The 17482-nt window shown below is 38.7% G+C and overlaps 1 protein-coding gene across 14 annotated transcripts in view; it reads right to left on the bottom strand.

Moving 5' to 3' along the window:
• Dlg1 (discs large MAGUK scaffold protein 1) overlaps positions 1–16815 on the bottom strand; it is a 188950-nt gene extending 172135 nt beyond the window's left edge. For all 14 annotated transcript variants that reach the window (XM_026785432.1, XM_026785435.1, XM_013351406.2 and 11 more), the window contains exons 1-3: positions 16746–16815; positions 16250–16301; positions 15433–15564 (exon numbers count right to left, since the gene is read on the bottom strand). In XM_026785432.1, coding sequence (XP_026641233.1) covers positions 15433–15564; positions 16250–16268 — 151 coding nt within the window. In that variant the 5' untranslated portion in view covers positions 16269–16301; positions 16746–16815. The remainder of the gene's footprint in view (positions 1–15432; positions 15565–16249; positions 16302–16745) is intronic.
• Positions 16816–17482: the final 667 nt, after the last annotated feature.

The following is a 17482-nucleotide window of genomic DNA, read 5'->3' as shown; positions in this document are numbered from 1 at the left end:
ATCTCGTCTGATCTCGGAACCTAATCAGGGTTGGGCCTGGTTAGTACTTGGATGGGAGATACAAGTGACAAATCTTTGCAGTGTACAAGAGCATTATCCCACAGCGTGTATGTGTGTGTGTGTGTGTACATTAAATTGGCTTTTAAGATTTTTATTATTATTTTGTGTGTGGAGGGGTGTTTTGCCTGCATGTCTGTGCACATGCATGAGGTGCCCTCAAAGATGAGAAGAGAGTGTCAGATCTCCTGGGACTGGAGTTACAGACTGTTACAGATGTTGGGGATTGAATATGGGTCCTGTGGAAGAGTAGCCAGTACTCTTAACTGCTGAGCCATTGACCCAACCCCATTAAATAGCTCTTTCTAATTAGCCCCATGTAAACTACAACTGGAATTGGAATATAAAATATCAATTCTCTTTTAACTATACCACAGTTAAAACAAAATGAGCTGAAAAAACACCACTTATATTGGCTATCATAAAACAAAACAAACGGGCAGTGGTGGTACATATCTTTAATCGCAGCACTTGGGAGCCAGAGGCAGGTGAACCTCTGTGAGTTCAAGACCAGCCTGGTCTACAGAGTGAATTCTAGGACATCCAGGGCTACACACACACAGAGATCTTGTTTTGAAAACAAAACAGAAATAGAAAGCAAGTATAAACAGGATATGAAGAAATCAGAACCCTTCTTCACTCATGAGAGTGTAAAATGGTGAAACTGCTATTGAAAGTGGAAGGGTGGCTTCTCAAAGTGTTAAAACACAGAACTGCCGTGTGATCCAGCAATCCCATATCCTGGTGTACAGAGCAAAACAGAAAGGAGAGGAAGAGAGGAGGGGCTGAACCATATTAACAGATCTGTACACCAATGGTCACTACAGAAAAGAAGCTGAGAGGTGAAAATTCAACTACCCTCCAAAACTAAATAAAATACAGTATGCATGTACAAAAAAATATCATTTACTCTCAAAAAGGAATTAAATTCTTAAAGCATTCTATATAGATGGATAAATCCTAAGTGAAATAAGTCAGACATGAAAGGACAAATACTACATTTCATTTATATCAAGTATCCAGAGTATCAAATTCAGACACAAAAAGTAAAATCACTAGGAGTAGAGGGGAGAGAGGTGGAGAATTACTACATTTTAACAGGCATGTGGCACAATCTAGATATTTTTGTTTGTTGTTGAGACATAATTATTACTCAAAAGAGAACTTCAGTTTGAGTTGAAAATAATTAAAAATTAGGGTGCTAAATTTTATATTGTATATACTTTACCACAATAAAAACATCAGAAAAGTTCTAGAATAAAGAATGTTAGGAGTTTGGTAATGAGGAGTAAGGCTATGAAATGCTCTCTTTACAGACACAGCACGGCTGTGGCAAACACGAACTCACAATAGAGGCAGGTGCCTACATAGTGCTTATACAAGGCTAGCCCATAAACAGTCACAGATGGGGAAGGGGATCATGGGGCCCCACTTTGATGAGCTAATGGCCACAGAGGGGCTGCTGGGAGAGAAGAAGTCACTGTCTTTGACGACATAGCCACTGGTAAATTACCCATGCTCTATTGGAAAACTTCATATCCATGCCCATGTGAGTGACCCTGGTTAAAAGTGGTGGGCCACAAGGCAAAATAATCATCAGTAGCTCATAACCATCTGTAACACCATACCTAAGGATCTGATGCCCTCTCTGGACTCTATGGGCACCTGGCATGCACATGGTACATAAACATGCAGGCAAAATACCCATACATGTAAAAATAATAAATTATAAATTATTTATATGTATACATATAATATATATAAGTATATTTTTTTTAACCCAACAACAAAAATCTCTTTGAGAAAACTGAAGGGAAAGGTAGGGGTGTAACTCAGCGACAGAGTACTTGCCTAGCATATACAAAGTGAGCCCTCATTTAATTAAAACGTTGAGTGTATATAGATATACATAAACATTTTAACTTGTCATACATTTAGAAGTTATTTTAATACAGAGTAAATTGCTGTATTTTAAAATACAAACTTATCCTCATCCATCTTTTTAAAATTAGTAAACTTGTGTTTACAGAAAAATTGAATAGAAAGTAGTTTCCGTATCTTCACCTTCTCATTCCCATTTAACATCTCATGTTCGTATGCTGCATTTGTTAAAACTGACAAGCTATTAACTCGTTGTCATTATCTGAAGACCATAGTTTATATGAGGATTCACTTTGTGTTGTGCACTGACTGATTTTATATGTACATGTGCTGTTCTGACATATGAATCCATCATTGTGACACCATAAGAATAGATAGCCTTAAAAATCTTGTGTGCCCAACTATTCAAATTTCCTCTATTCCTCAAATTCTGAAAACTACTAATCTTCTGGTTACCTCTCTAGTTTTAGGAATCTTCCTACATTACACTGACAGAACATGTGCATGAGCAGTTCATGACAGAAACCTTAAATGCATCCCTCCTTTTGCACCAAATAACTCAGTTTTAGAAATTTATCCCAAAGTACTTAGTCTCTGGAGACTGGCTTTGCTCCCTTGACGGTACATGTTAAGTTTTATCTTTTACTGCTAATGCTCATGATTGTATGGTTCTACTGTACTTTACTTGCTTACCTACTCAAGAACATCATGACTCCTTCTAACTTTTACTAATTATCAATAAAGCCGCTATAGATATTTTGCAGGGTGTTTTGTTATTTTCTTCATGCCACACTCTTATCACAGAGCTACATCCCAACACCTTGATTTTAATGTGTGTTGTGTGTGTTGTTTTAAGGAAACTCATGGTCTCCAACGTGTTCAAGTCCATGGTCACTTGGCTGTGTTTCTGAGCTTGTTGTAGAACACTGATGGGTAGAAAAATGTGTTGGCAGAAACTATTTACATTATGGTGGACAGGAACCCAAGAAAAGGAAGCTATGTTCAGGTTTTTAACTCGTCTGGGCTGAAATTCGTCAAGGAGCATAAGTAACTGTTGGGTAATCTGGTGTTAATAGTTTAAAGAAGCTGCCCATATGGTCACGATTGTGTCGTTCTACATGCCTACTGGCAGTGTGTTACTGCCATCAAGAAGTCATATCGGTGCTTTGGATTTTAAGCATTGTCAACACCATGTGGCACTATCTAGGTTTCTGTTTGCTTGGTTTTGAAACAGAATTTTGTTCTGTACCCCGGGCTGGGGTAAATTCAAATAGCCACATTGGAATGAACTTTTTTTTTTTTTTTTTTTTTTGATTTCTGAGACAGGGTTTCTCTGTGCAGTTCTGGCTACCCTAAACTCACTCTGAAGACCAGGCTGACCTCAAACTCAGAGATCCACCTGCCTCAGATGTGTGCCACTACTACCAGGCAACAAGTTGGCTTGAACTTTTACACTATGACTATGACTCAGGGTAGTCATTTTCATTGGCAGTGCCCTATGGTACTTGAAGTTAGACAGAAAATTATTTGCTATTTCTGACTACTTTAGTAAGATATCTGTATCTTCTGCTTACTTTTAGTGGATTTTTTTGTCAAATCCTACATGGTTTTGGTGGACTTGGGTGCCAGTTCTCTGTCAGATAAATGTTTCACAAATATTTTCTTACTGGCTATCACTTGTCAGTATTCTGTTCCACCAAATAAAATACTTTTTCATAGATTAGGAAGGTCCTCTGTTATGTTAAATTATTGCATATTCCTAGGTCTGTGTTTAAAAGAGCCTGAGTCAGCAGTAGCTTTAGTTCTTACCTTAAGAAACATTAATTTGTGGGGTCTTCTGTTTAGGATGATGTAAGTTATCACCCAAAACTGTCAAGTTTCATTTTCTACTTGAAAATATCCATCCTTCTCCATCTCACTTTCCTGCCTCGCATCCCTACCTTTGAGGCTGTTTCTGGAATGCTATATTTCCTCCTCCTGGGTCATCAAACTAAGAAAGTAACAAAGGTAATAGAAATCTTTTATATAAAGATTTCTGAAATAAGTGACATGATTCCCATTTTTTTATAAACATTGTGTGTAATGTATGTATATGAGTTCAGGCACATGTGTGCCACAGGGCAGACACAGAAGTCAGTGAACAACTTTCAGGGATCAATTCTTCTCTGTTCTGAGGATTGAACTCAGGTCATCAGACTTGTGCTACAAGCATCTTTACCTACTGAACCATCTCTCTGGCCTCAAAACATATTTTTGATGTTTTTTAAAATATATATGACTGCTGTGGGGCAATGATCTTGCACCCAGTGAAGATTTATCAGTTGTATTGCTTTAATAAAACGCTGATTGGCCAGTAGTCAGACAGGAAGTAGAGGCGGGGAGACGAGAACAGGAGAATTCTGGGAAGAGGAAAGGCTGAGTCTGCAGTCCTCACCCAGATCTACAGAGGAAGCAAGATGAGAATGCCTGGCTGATAAAAGGTACCAAGCTATGTGGCTAACACAGACAAGAATAATGGGCTAATGTAAGTTATAATAGTTAATAAGAAACCTGAGCTAATAGGCCAACCAGTTTATGATTAATATAGACCTCTGTGTGTTTCTTTGGGACTGAATGGCTGAAGGACCAGGTGGGACAAAAACCTCTGTCAACATGACTGATTCTGCTGATTCCTAGGACTAACTTGATGCTTTTGTTTTAATTTTATTTAATGCATATGTTCAAGATTTTGTGATTTAGACTCTGTTTGAACTACACTTTCATGAACACAGTTTAGTCTAACATCAGGGAGAGCACTTTCAGACTGTGAATAGAGAGCAGGAATACATGTGGTAAGACAGATCCAGTAGATTCCAGTAAGGTTTTCAATTGTGATTCATTTAAGCATGTAGTTTCCTCTAAGACATATTTTAGTATTCCTGAATATTCTTCTATATTTTTTGTGCAAATATACCACCATTTCAGAGCAATAAAGAAAAATAAAGTCAGTTATTTAAATAATAGTTATGCATATTTGAGTGATCAGTCTGCGGCACCTTCAAGAAAGTCTTAATCTGTTAATCATTTTTACCACTGTACTCACTTAATTTCTTTACATTTTCAAAGTAAAAATTCAAATAAATGGTTTACTGAAGGACTGTTATTTTACACTAGGTAGTAAATGTGGTACTGAGAAAATATACTGAAGGATACAACTTTTGAAGCATTAGTTATAATTTATTTTTTCTAGAGTTACATTATGTTTTCATAGTATATATATATATATGTATATATATATATTTATGAGAAGTCCTTATTGACACTGAATATTGAAGCATATGAATAGACCGAAACTGAGAAAAAAATCAACATGGTCAACTTAATAGTTAATTTATTTCTGGTGGTGTAACATTTACCTTGCTCAAACAATTTCAGTTGCTATCCTATCTCTTTCAATTGTTTTGGAAATCTGAATACATATTTAGTAATAGAAACTTAAATACACAATTAAGTTGCTATAGCATTGTAAACCCTCACACATTTACTAAAATGCACCTTTTTAGTGCATGTGTGTGTTGTACACAAATATATGTATGCAGCTAGAGATTAAACATACAAGCTAAACTGTTTTTATAAAGTCTTGAAATATAGGCGAATGTTTTCATAAATGATGGTGATAGGTTAAGATAATAATCTCGGGGATTAGAATATAAAGAACGGCCTTTCCAGGTATGATACCACAAGCAGAAAACACCTCTTTACTGACAAATCTAACCATAAATGAACATGCATTTTTAAAATCCAAGTTTAAAAACACATAACAAACAAGGTTATGATATGCCTAGTGTTAATTCCATACCTTTAAAGTAAAGGAAAAGAGGAAGTACAATGACATAAACGGATAATTCAGAAATTAAAACATCAAGATAAACCAAAGAATATTCCACAAATCAGGAGATATTAAAAGACATACTTTGTATTATTTAAGGCAAACTAGTCATAAAATATTACATTGATATAACATTAGTAACAGGATTTCACAAACTACAAGGAAAGCCTTAAAATGTATACCCCTGTTCACCTAGTAATTAACATTTGGCAATTTATCCAATGGATATAATAAAGAACACAAAACAACAACCCACACATGTGGGCGATGTGCATATTTGTATGCCTTATGAATATAATGTTTATCAACTTGTATAAAAACTAATTTAAAAACCTAATTCCTGGTAAACCATTAACAGAAAAATTTGTTATATAAACAGTCATTTAAGATGTAGAGAAGTTACATATTTATACAAATTCAACTGCAGTAGCCTCAAACATACACAGAAGCAGGTTCTACCTGTCAGCCTACAAAATAACACACATACACACACACTCTCAGAAAACTACTCCAGGACAGTCTTAGTTTCCGAGTGCCTCTTACAGTGTGAGCTTCCTGCTGTATCTCACTATGTAGTGTAATTCTTTAATTTTTTTCAGTACTAGTCACTTAAGCCAACTATTTCATCTAGTATCAACCGAAGAAATTCAAACATTATGCCACAGAGAAAAAACAAACAACATTTTAGTCAATAAGCAATAGTACTAAATTTCTGAAAGATTTTCTGGGGTTATTTTAACTAGATACAGCTTTAGCTTTTCACCTTATAATAACTTTGTAAGTTTTAAAATTTATTTTTGCCAGGAGGTGGTGGTACACACCTTTAATGATATAGGTGCTGGGAACTTAAGACAAGTGCTTGGCAGAAGTAGCATGTGCTCTAAAAACTGAGCCATCTCTCCAGTCTCTTGTTATAGGACAACTTTAAGCAATCAGTTCTCACATAGGAAAAAAGTTTGACTGTTTGTGTAAGATGTTTTACAAAATCAAAGTGTATGTACAGAATGATACACAAGATAATATTTACTTGTATTTTACAAAAGCTATAGTTGTCTGACCTTAAATGTCTTAGAAGGAACATGTACTATCTTTGTAACAGATTCCATTTTGGAGGGCTACAGGAAAGACCACTAGAGAGAATGACAATGACATACAACACTGCAGAGGGAAAACATCTATCAGTTCATCTAACAGCAAAATGTAAGCGTCAAAGATACTCCGCTCACACTATCTGGATCTCCAAAAACAATATCCTACAAAATTTACATATTTCAAGCAATTTGTATTTCACACACTGGAAACATGGTAGATGTTAAATTAGTACATTAAGTTATCTCCGAGTTTAGACATCATTTGACTAACACATGAACACTCCTTTTAAAGGAACCTGAAGCAGCACCTTATGCCAAAAATCAATACAGTGCTGAAGATATGAGACACATCATAAAAACGCAAGAGAAAACTTAAGAACACCACCCCTGGGCTAAATTTGAGACAGCTTAAACATCAAAATCATTAGAGCAAAAAGTGATAACCACTGAACAAAACATAACTGCAAAGTTCATGGCAGACAGGCACAGAGGGCTTTTGATTAAAATAAAATGTCAAGTGTCGTCAGGCAGTGGTGGGACACACCTTTAATCCCAGGATTCGGTAGGCAGAGGCAGTCAGATCTCTGAGTTCGAGGTCAGCCTGATCTACAGAGTGAGTTTCAGGACAACCAGAACTACACAGAGAAACCCTGTCTCAAAAACCAAAAGACAGAGGCGGGTGTGTGTGTGTGTACGCGTGCGCGCGCATGTGCGTGTGTGTGGAAAGTCAAGGGGCTGGAGAGATGGCTCAGTGGTTAAGAGCACTGACTGCTCCAATTCCTAGCAACCACGTGGTGGCTCACAACCACCTATAATGAGATCTGGTGCCCTCTTCTGGCCTACAGGCAGGATACTGTATAAATCAATCAATCAATCAATCAATCAATCTTAAAAAAAAAGTCAAGTGTAAAATGGAAAATGCGGAAGTTTTGCTATTATGTAACTAACACTTTTCAACAACCACAGTAACAATTACTTCAAACAAGAATTATTCATGATTTAGTTCAAGGGTAAGGTACATAAGTGATATTAAAGTGTCTCCTCCACATATACTTATAAGTGTATAAGTGCAAGGGGAAAGAGTTACTAGAAAGAAGAGAAATCAGACAATATATAACTAGGTGATTAAACTTGATGTTAACAAGGAAGGGAAGACAACAATGAATACTTTTGGATATATAGAATCCTAAGCCAAGAATACAACATCTGAATGTAATTACAAGCAAACATCAGATAAACCCCAAATGGAAAAATATCACATAAAAGCATAAGAGCAGGAGCTGGAGAGACAGCTCAGCAATTAAAAGCACTAGCTATTTTTCTAGAGGACCCAGGTTCAGTTCTCAGCACCCATATGAGAGTTCACAACTGTGGTTAACTCCAGTTCTAGGTGACCTAATGCCCTCTTCAGGCTTCTATGGGCACTGTAGACATGTGGTATACATTCATACATGCAGGGAAAACATTAATACCCATAAAACAAAAGTAAAAATTTTAAAAGAAGGTATCAAGGGGAAATAATAGTATTTTTCAAAAAGGTCAATGTTGGAGCTCCTTGGGACATATGGAGGCAGGAAGAACTCAAGTTCAGGGTCTGCCTGGGCTACAGAGCAACTTCAGGGGCCATCCTGGTAAACATAGCTTTTTAATAAGTTAAAAAGTTTTAAAAGAATTGTGAATATAGCTCAGAGGTAGAATGCTTGCTTAGTAACTGTCTCTCTCTGTTCTTAGCTCACTCTCTCTCTCTCCCCTCCTCACTCTCTCTGAGATCATAAAAGACATACAGGAAGGCTGGGGAAAGGGCCCCAGATTAGAGAGTGGAGAAATGACAACTAAAGTACTCTCCAGCCCTGGCCTTTTTCCTGTACAGAGGAAATGTTCCATACTGCACAGATGAAATAGCTTACAAGTAGTTACAGATGCTTTTACAGCTCTGCTATCCCAAGGTTCAAAAGAAAATTCATCCAGCTCCAGCAAAATCAGAATAATGTTGTAGCACTGGAGTAGGCAAATAAACAATCTGATTACATCAAAACCACTACATGAAAAGTAAATAAAATTCTCTTTAACTTCAGTCTACTCCATATCCTATTATATTTTCCTACTCAAATCTACCCATACACACTTATAAATATAAGTTAATAAAAGGCTAAAATGTAACTTCAGTTATAACTTTTTAAAAAACACAATTTTGACATTTTACTTACAGAGAGTGTTGAGTTCTCAAATTCTGGTTATAAAATCAACATCATTATAAACATTCTCCTTGAAAATGATACTTTTAAAATAAATAAATAAATAGCCACTGCCCTACAGACCAGCAAGTCTTAAATTCTTATTATGGTTATTGCATTTAACATAATGACAATGAATATAATGATAAGGAATATTTTAATTAATGAAGTAGAATATGTTCTGGATTCAAATTAGAGTTCAGTTTTACACTATACAACTTAGTATCTGGGGTTCCATGGGCAAAAAAAAAATAGCTATTTCTTAGTGCCTCAGACTATCTGTAAAATGATAAAAATCACCTAATTGGTGACTATACCTCACAGGACTGAGGACTAAATAAAATATTTGAAATGTAGCCATTATTACTTTTTATATCATTCCCAGCAACAGTTTTCATGGGTTATCTGAAGTCTTGGCTAGAAAAAAAAAAGCTTCAATTAAAAGGAATCAGAAGTCTAAACACATTTTTTTCCATAGACATAAAAGTGACAAAGGGGGATGATAGAAAGGAGCTCAAAACCATTTAAAACCATTATGAGATAACATCTTGCACGCATAAGGATGTCCATCATCACAAACACAAAAGATAACAAATGGTGGCAAGGATAAAAAGAGAACCATAATACACTAGTGGTAGGAATTCAGATCTGAAGCCATTATGAAAAACAATATTAATTTCCCAAATAAACTAAAAATAGAACTACCATAGAATCCAGGAACCCCACATTTGGAGACAGATATATCCAAAGGAGGTAAAACCACCAGCTTGTAAGGATATGTACACACCCATGTTCACTGTAGCATCACTAAGCGTAAGACACAGAAACAAAATGTCCATGAATGGACCAAAAGCTTTAAAAATGTGCTGTGTGCATATATGCACACATATACATACATGCAAACACACAAATTCATTCTGTAACAAAAAGTTTCATCTATTACATGAATGAACCCAGAGATACCGTGCTAAATAAAATAAACTGGACACATAATAACACTGCCTGATTTCACTTATGTGTTGAATGCTTAAGAAAGAAAGTAAAGCTCAAATATGGAAACTGGGATGAATCTGTGAGTGAAGGAGGCCTAGGAAAAGAGGTTAAAATGTGTAGAGTATTTTTGATGAACAAATTTAGAAATCTAATCTTCAACATGAGGACTAAGGCCAATAAAATGTACAGTATTAGGGATTTTTGTTAGATTAAGCAGATTTTAGCTGCTTTTGACTAAAAATAAAAGTATGCAAGATGATACACTAATTGTTAATTTTTCTATCTATCAACATCATTTTGTAAACCTCAAATATACACATTAAAATTTAACTTTTGTTTTGAGATAGGGTTTCTCTGTTTAGCTTTGGAGCCTTCCTGGAACTTGCCCTGTAGATCAGGCTGACCTCAAATTTACAGAGATCCACCTGCCTCTGCCTCCCAAGTCCTGGGATTAAAGGCGTGCACCACCACAGTCCAGCTTAAATTTGAAACTTATAATAAACTCACTATAGCCTCTCCACATGCAGTTACCCTGGCCCTGGTCTGTGCGGCTCTTAACCTTGGCCAGATGTTTCTTTTTACAGTGGGCAGTAGTTAATGCCTCTAACCAAAATGCTCAGAGTAAGAGACTATGGATGCTTAGCCCTAAATAGGATCTCTCTATCAACAGGTCCTTTCCCACCAAGGCTCAGGGAACACTGCAGAAGAGGGAAAGAAAGAAAAAAGAGGAGGTGGCAGTGCTGTGAATGCTGTCTTCTGGACAGGGTACGGCCAGTGCATGCATGAGCTCACAGGTGCTATAGCTGCCTGCACAAGACCTACACAGGGTAAACTGGTAGAATTCCAGGACGTATCGGCAAGGGGTTTAAGAGCCCACAGCTAGCTGGAAAGCTACTGGCAGTGAATGGTTGCTGGGAGAGAATCATTTTCTTTGTGTGATTGTGTATGTGGCCATCAATATGTTGCCCATGCACATATAAGCAGTATTAATTGAACTCAGTGACTTATTGGGAAAAAAAGACAGCAAGAAGATGGGGTGATCCAGGGTAAGTTGAAGGGGAAAGAATAAGTGGTATGAACTGTATATATGTAAAAAATTAAAAATAAGTAAAACAAACGAACAAAAGCTTGGGGACACTGGGAGTGTAGCCCAATAGTAGAGTGCTTACTTAGTGTGGGTTTAGTCTGCAGTATGCCTTCCCTTAAATAAAATTAAAGCTTGCTATTTATTGCAGATAAAAACATGCAAATCACATGACCAAATTTGCCCAAGTATCTAAAGACAGATCTTGAAACCAGAATCCTGTGCACAAGTTAAACAGATGTGTTAAACAGCTATAGACCAGGCAGCTGGTGAGAATGGTGGTTCATGCCTTTAATCCCAGCAGAGGGAGGTGGAGCTCTTTGAGCTGGGGCCAGCCTGGTCTATAGAGCGAGTTCCAAAACAGTCAGGCTACACAGAGAAACCCTGTCTCAAAAAAGAAAGAAAGGAAGGAAGGAAGGAAGGAAGGAAGGAAGGAAGGAAGGAAGGAAGGAAGGAAGGAAGGAAGAAAGAGCTACAAGGGTAGACTGGTATGAAGTCTCCACCACCATGGACTCCCAGGGTAACCCTGAATCCCACACACCTTAAAAATGAAAAAATGACTTGAAATCACTACGAATATAATCAAACCATATCAAGTCTATCTAATTCAGTAAACTTTAAAAAACAATACTTTATATGGGAATATAAAATACATTACATTTTCAAAGACTTCTTGAATGAATGACAAAAGGATGATATTACTTCTCATTAATACAAAAATTACCACTAGATATGTTTGGGTTTAAAGTCTAAACAAATGTGAAGATAATGTACTTTTTTGTATAATTTTAAACATTTGACTATAAAGAAAGCTGAAGTCAGTCATGGTGGCACATACCTTTAAACCCAGCACTCAGGGCAGAGACAGGTAGATCTCTATGAATTTGAGGGCAGCCTGATCTATGCCAGTAGCCAAGGTTACATAGTGAGACCTTGTCTTCAAAAAACAAAGAACTTACCTGAAACTAAAAAGTTAATAAAAATTTGACTGCTTTTCAAGAATTTTCAAATTATTTAAGGATACTAATTAATCACTAGAACATTTCCTACATTTTATTAAATTGAAAATATTGCCAATTATAAGTTACACCACTATTTCATGTGCCAGCAGAAATTAAAAAAAAAAATTTAAATCCACAACCAAACAACCAATTAGTAATAGCACATATAAGTCAGATGTGATTGCTCCAATCTGAATCCCAGCACTCCAGAGCCTGCTTGGGCGGCACAGAGGGAAAGAGAGAAGGAGATAGCATGTATAAAAGATGCTACTCAATTTCAGACATATTAAAATGTTTTTAAATGGGGGCCAGTAAGATAGTTCAGCACATAATGGTGCATGCCACCAACACTGATGACCTGAGTTCAACTCCCAGGTCCTATATGATCGAAGGAGAGAACGAATTTCAAGTTACTCAACATAAGCAGCACGTGTGTTCACATGTGAGTACACGCATACACACACAGACACACACACGTTCTCTCCATAGAAATAAAATTTTAAATGGTATCACAGAATAAATACAATGTAGTTTGTCCTTTCAAACAACCCCAAAGTATCAGAAAGCTAACATTTATATCAACTAGAGGGAAAGAGAGCATTTCCACACCAACAAACCCCACAGCCTCATACAGACTTTTAATTGCCCGAAAATAGTCAATACTATTATTTCAAAGAATCAATAAATAATACTAATGAAATTAGAAAAACACTTGGCATACAATAAGCCTACTGCCAAAAAACCAAACAAACAGGTAATTCACTAAAACCTAAGAAAATGCGTTCTAAACTACAGTCAAAAACCTAACTGCCTCAGGGTGGTGGTGTCATGCATGTCTTTAATACTAACACTCAGGAGGCAGAGGCAGGTGGATCTTTGTGAGTTTGAGGACAGCCTGGTCTACAGAGGGAGTTCCAAGACAGACAGGGCTCCAGAGAGAAACCCCGTCTTGAAAAACAACAACCACAACAAAAAAGAACCTAACTGTCATATGACTTTTGCTAGCTTTGGTCATTGAGCCTATGTCTCCTTTAAATCTAGCTATCTACCCACAGGCACCTCAGAAAATAAAAGTGCTGTTACTAAAGGAAAAGCAGTCGATCAAGTTTATGAACTTGGACATAGGGCAATTTCCCAGCTGAAATATAACGCAACACTACTTCAAAGATGTAAAGAAAAAATCTTAACAGCTTAAAAAGCTTCAGAATGAGGAGCAACATATGTTTTGTGGTATTGTTTTTTGTTTATTCTTTTTTCAGAAAATATCTATGTAGCTCAGACTCCCCTTAAACTATTTAGCCCAGGTTGGCCTGGAATTCTTGATCTTTCTGCCTCATCATCAAGTGATAAAATTATAATATGTGCCAAAGAATGACTATATTAGTGCAGAAGAACCATCAACTCAATTATAATACATATAGAAAAATCACTACCAAAACATCTATTTCAAAATGCCTAAAATCTGTTACTTTTGTTCCACTAAAATTTGATAGCACATAACTATTAAACACTAAAATACAAATAAGCCCAAACAACAAAGTTCATTAAATAACAAAATTATAAAGACGAAGAAAATTCTCTAGCACAAACTTAAATAGAAAGCTATCAAAACTCAATTATGCATATATAAATGAACATTTAAAGCAGGCAAGGAAGAATATGCAACAATTGCCTCAAAACAGCAAGTCTGACATGGGAAGGGTTGGTTCTATTTACTTTACTAACCACTTAGTTTTCTTAAGTTACAGCTTCCCTACACAATAAGACTACATATACAAGTGTATAAAATGAAGACATACAAGTCATACTGTTTTTCTCTAAAGTGTCCCTACTAAGTAAAAATTTCTAGGTTTAATGTTGATCTAGAAAACCAAACAACTAAAAATTTACTTTTCTCTTCCTCATTTGTTCTTTTTTCCCCCCATGTGGAACTTAAACTTCATGGCTTAGATACATAAATGCAAAAATGTCTACTACAGCTTATGAAAATGCTGATAATTTCTGAAGATGGGTGACAGATATAGGACCATTCATTCTCTCTTTATTCTTAATGCATGCTTTCAAGTCTGTAGTAACACTAAATTTTTATTAAAAAGTTTTAAGGTCTATCAAGTCTCTTATAAATGTCTAATTCTAAAACTTAGTAAAAAAAATCAACCTAAGTTATTTGACAAGGAACACATTGAAAAGTGTCCAAATTACACTTTTATACCAATAATCAATCTATCTATCTATCTATCTATCTATCTATCTATCTATCTATCTACACACACACACACACAAATTAGGCCCATCTGCTGGAGAGTTACTGAGAAAATGAACATAATATGAGAAAAACTGTCTTATATGAACTTGTTACACAGCTGATACTTAATTTTTTTTAAATATTACTCTTGATCCTGGAAGCAATAAATACTCTAGCACAGAAGTTTGCAAGCCTGTGAAGTATATAAAGCAAGGTGTCAGACACACCAACTTGTTTCTTACATTGGGGATGGTATGGAAAACAAAAAATTTCATTTTTAAAAAGGACCTACCCTACTTTATAAGGTATCAAAAGTCCACTGCTTCAGTTTACACGCACAGTCTACAGTCAATGATTTTTCTGATATTTAATCACTGACAACGTCAGGAACTATATTCAGAACTCTGGACTGTTTGTCCAATTCTTCAAATCATTGAACTATCTCATACTTAAGATACAAGAAAGAACAAGACTGTAACAGTATTGTCTGTAGAATAAGGCAATTATTAGACAATATCATCTCTGACATCGCTTCCCAGGCCTAAAATTCATATTCCACAAATGCCAAGTTTAACAGAGATGAGTACTCTCAAACACAGCAGAACCCTCCAAACGCTTTCAAGAGTCTAGAGAAACGCAAGTCAAATAGAGAAACACAACAACAGCAGCGCAGGCATGACCTGGGGTGCTCCTAACACATGTCACATTTCCACAAGTCGCCCATCTTTACCAGCTAACACTAAGACATGAACTGCTACTCCCCAACTGCACATGAATAATCATGCTGGTAAGGTTTTCTGGCTATTAAACATTTCAGAAAGGACAGTGGCCTAACTGAACAACCAAACTCATCAGAAGATGGGCTAATGGCTGTCTGTCCCACAGAGAACCGAGTACAGCACCATTCGAGTTTAAAGTGACAGAGAAGCATCATGCCTGAGTGCAGTGATCACAAATATGAAAAGCTTTGACTCCCACCTATTAAAGCTTGAAAGAGGTTGCTCTGAAATATGTTAATAACCCGCTCTATGGAACTTCTGAGCTGTCTATCTTCAGTCTGGCTTAGTTTCGATCGATATTCTTCCAACAGATGCAATGCTCTCTGGGTATCTGAAAAGACAAGGATGGTTAAAATTTCAGGGACGTATTGTGTGTCTTTGTGTATCTGCATGTGTACAAGAAAGTAGCACATACTACAGCTACAAAACATGTAAGGGGTTCCCTGAAAGTCCCTCCAAGCCAACTACTACAGTCACCACATTCATGTCCCCATTCCCTACTACGACAAATACTGTAAAGGCTTTTACATCACAGTAGAGAAAAGGAGGAAGATAGGTGCTCTGTGATAACTGCGGACTGATAGCTTCCAAAAGTAGAAGAACATCTAATTAAAGCAATGGCAACTTGGTTTTAGACTGCCTAGCAGACAAGAACAAGTTATCTTCGATTTGTTGTCTAACCCAAATTTTTAAGTGTTTCTAAACATCAGTCCTTAGTATCCCACAGCTGCTCACAAAATAGTGCTGAGTTAGAAGGATAAAGTGAAATACTGAAGCAACGAAGTTTAAAAAAGACGTGGTAGGGATGAACTGTTTTTGTAACCACTAGAGATGTCAAGAAGGTGAGTTTAACAAACTTCTGCGTGTTTCCACCTTCTGAAATGAGACCATAAGCAATAAAGGTTGGGACCCTGACGATTCAGCAGTTACACAAACCTTTCCAAAACAGTAATCACAACACTGGTAGATGTTACAACGAGTGACAGCCACAAACCGGTTCCAAAATAAAAACTCACCTTGCTTCCGGACCGGCATTTTTCTCCAGAATCAGGAAGAAGGCACACACCTCTAAAAACACAAAACACAAAGGAAAACTTGAACTAAAGCAAAGAGAATCGTGGATCCAATAGTACTCCCCCTCCAACCCCTCAACTTTCGACTCGGAAAAACTCCAACCTGGGTGTAAGTGCTCACCTTTCAAAGTTTTCCCTAGCGAAAAGCAAGAGCCTTAAAGCCCAGGAGTGGCAGCCAAAGCAGCAAGCTGGTTCCCAGGGGTCAGTATCCTCCCCCGCCCACACACACCCACACAAATCAAGAGCAGACCCAAGCCCGCTCCGGAATGTTCCGCCAAAGCTTCCCCCTCAACAGGGCGCACCTGAAGAGGAGCGGTAGCCACGCTCCCCACCTGCTGCCGCCGGCCGGCCCGGGAGCAGCAGCGCAGCGCCCGGGTGAGCGAACGAGCGAGCGCCCGGCTGCTCCCCCGCCCCGCTCGGGCCCCCTCCTCTCGCTTGCCTGGCTCGTCGCTCGCCTCCTCCCGGCGACTCCAGCAGGCGCCGGACCGGACAGCCGCCGCTCTCCGCGCCGCCCTCGCGCCGCTCATGCACCACTCCGCGGCCCCCACACCTGCAGCGCCGCCGCAAAGTTCCCGAGAGCCGGCGAGCGCTGGCGCCCCGGGTGCGCTCGGGCCGGACTCGCAGCAGCTCCCGGCCCGGCCCCGCTCCACGTACCCCGCCCCGCCCCGGCTCGAGCTCAGCTGAGGGGGTGAGGGGACGGGGGAGGAGCTCCCCGCGGCTGCCGCACCCCCCGCCTCGGTCGCCGCTGCCACCGCCTGTCCCGATCGCCGCGGCCGGCCGCCCTGCTCGCCCGTTCGCCTCCCGGCCGCCCCACCCCCGGAACCTCGCCTCCTTCCGCGCCCCCCAGTCGCTCTCCCCCTAAACTTTCCGCCAAGATGGCGGCCCTGGAGCTGGCCGGGCGCGCGCCCACGTGACTGCTTTCCCGATGCTCTCAGCCAATGAGAAGTGAGGAGGCGGCTCGCTTCGAGCTCGGGGCTCCGGGAGCTGCTACCTTGGGGTGGGAGAAGGGAGGAGGGCCGGGAGGGGGGCTGGAGAACTGGAAGGAAGACCCGTTAGCATCCAGAGGGAAGCGCCTCGCTCACAGACGCTCCTGTCGAAGTGGCTCTGAGGACAAAGGAGTTGACAAGCGCGCTCTACAGGTGGTCTGGAGTGGCTGTGGGACAGCCCGCCCGCACC

Source organism: Microtus ochrogaster, chromosome 2 (genome assembly GCF_000317375.1).
Source record: "Microtus ochrogaster isolate Prairie Vole_2 chromosome 2, MicOch1.0, whole genome shotgun sequence".
Taxonomy (NCBI): domain Eukaryota; kingdom Metazoa; phylum Chordata; class Mammalia; order Rodentia; family Cricetidae; genus Microtus; species Microtus ochrogaster.
Note: the sequence above shows the minus strand (reverse complement) of the source record. Positions and strands in the feature narration are given on the sequence as shown.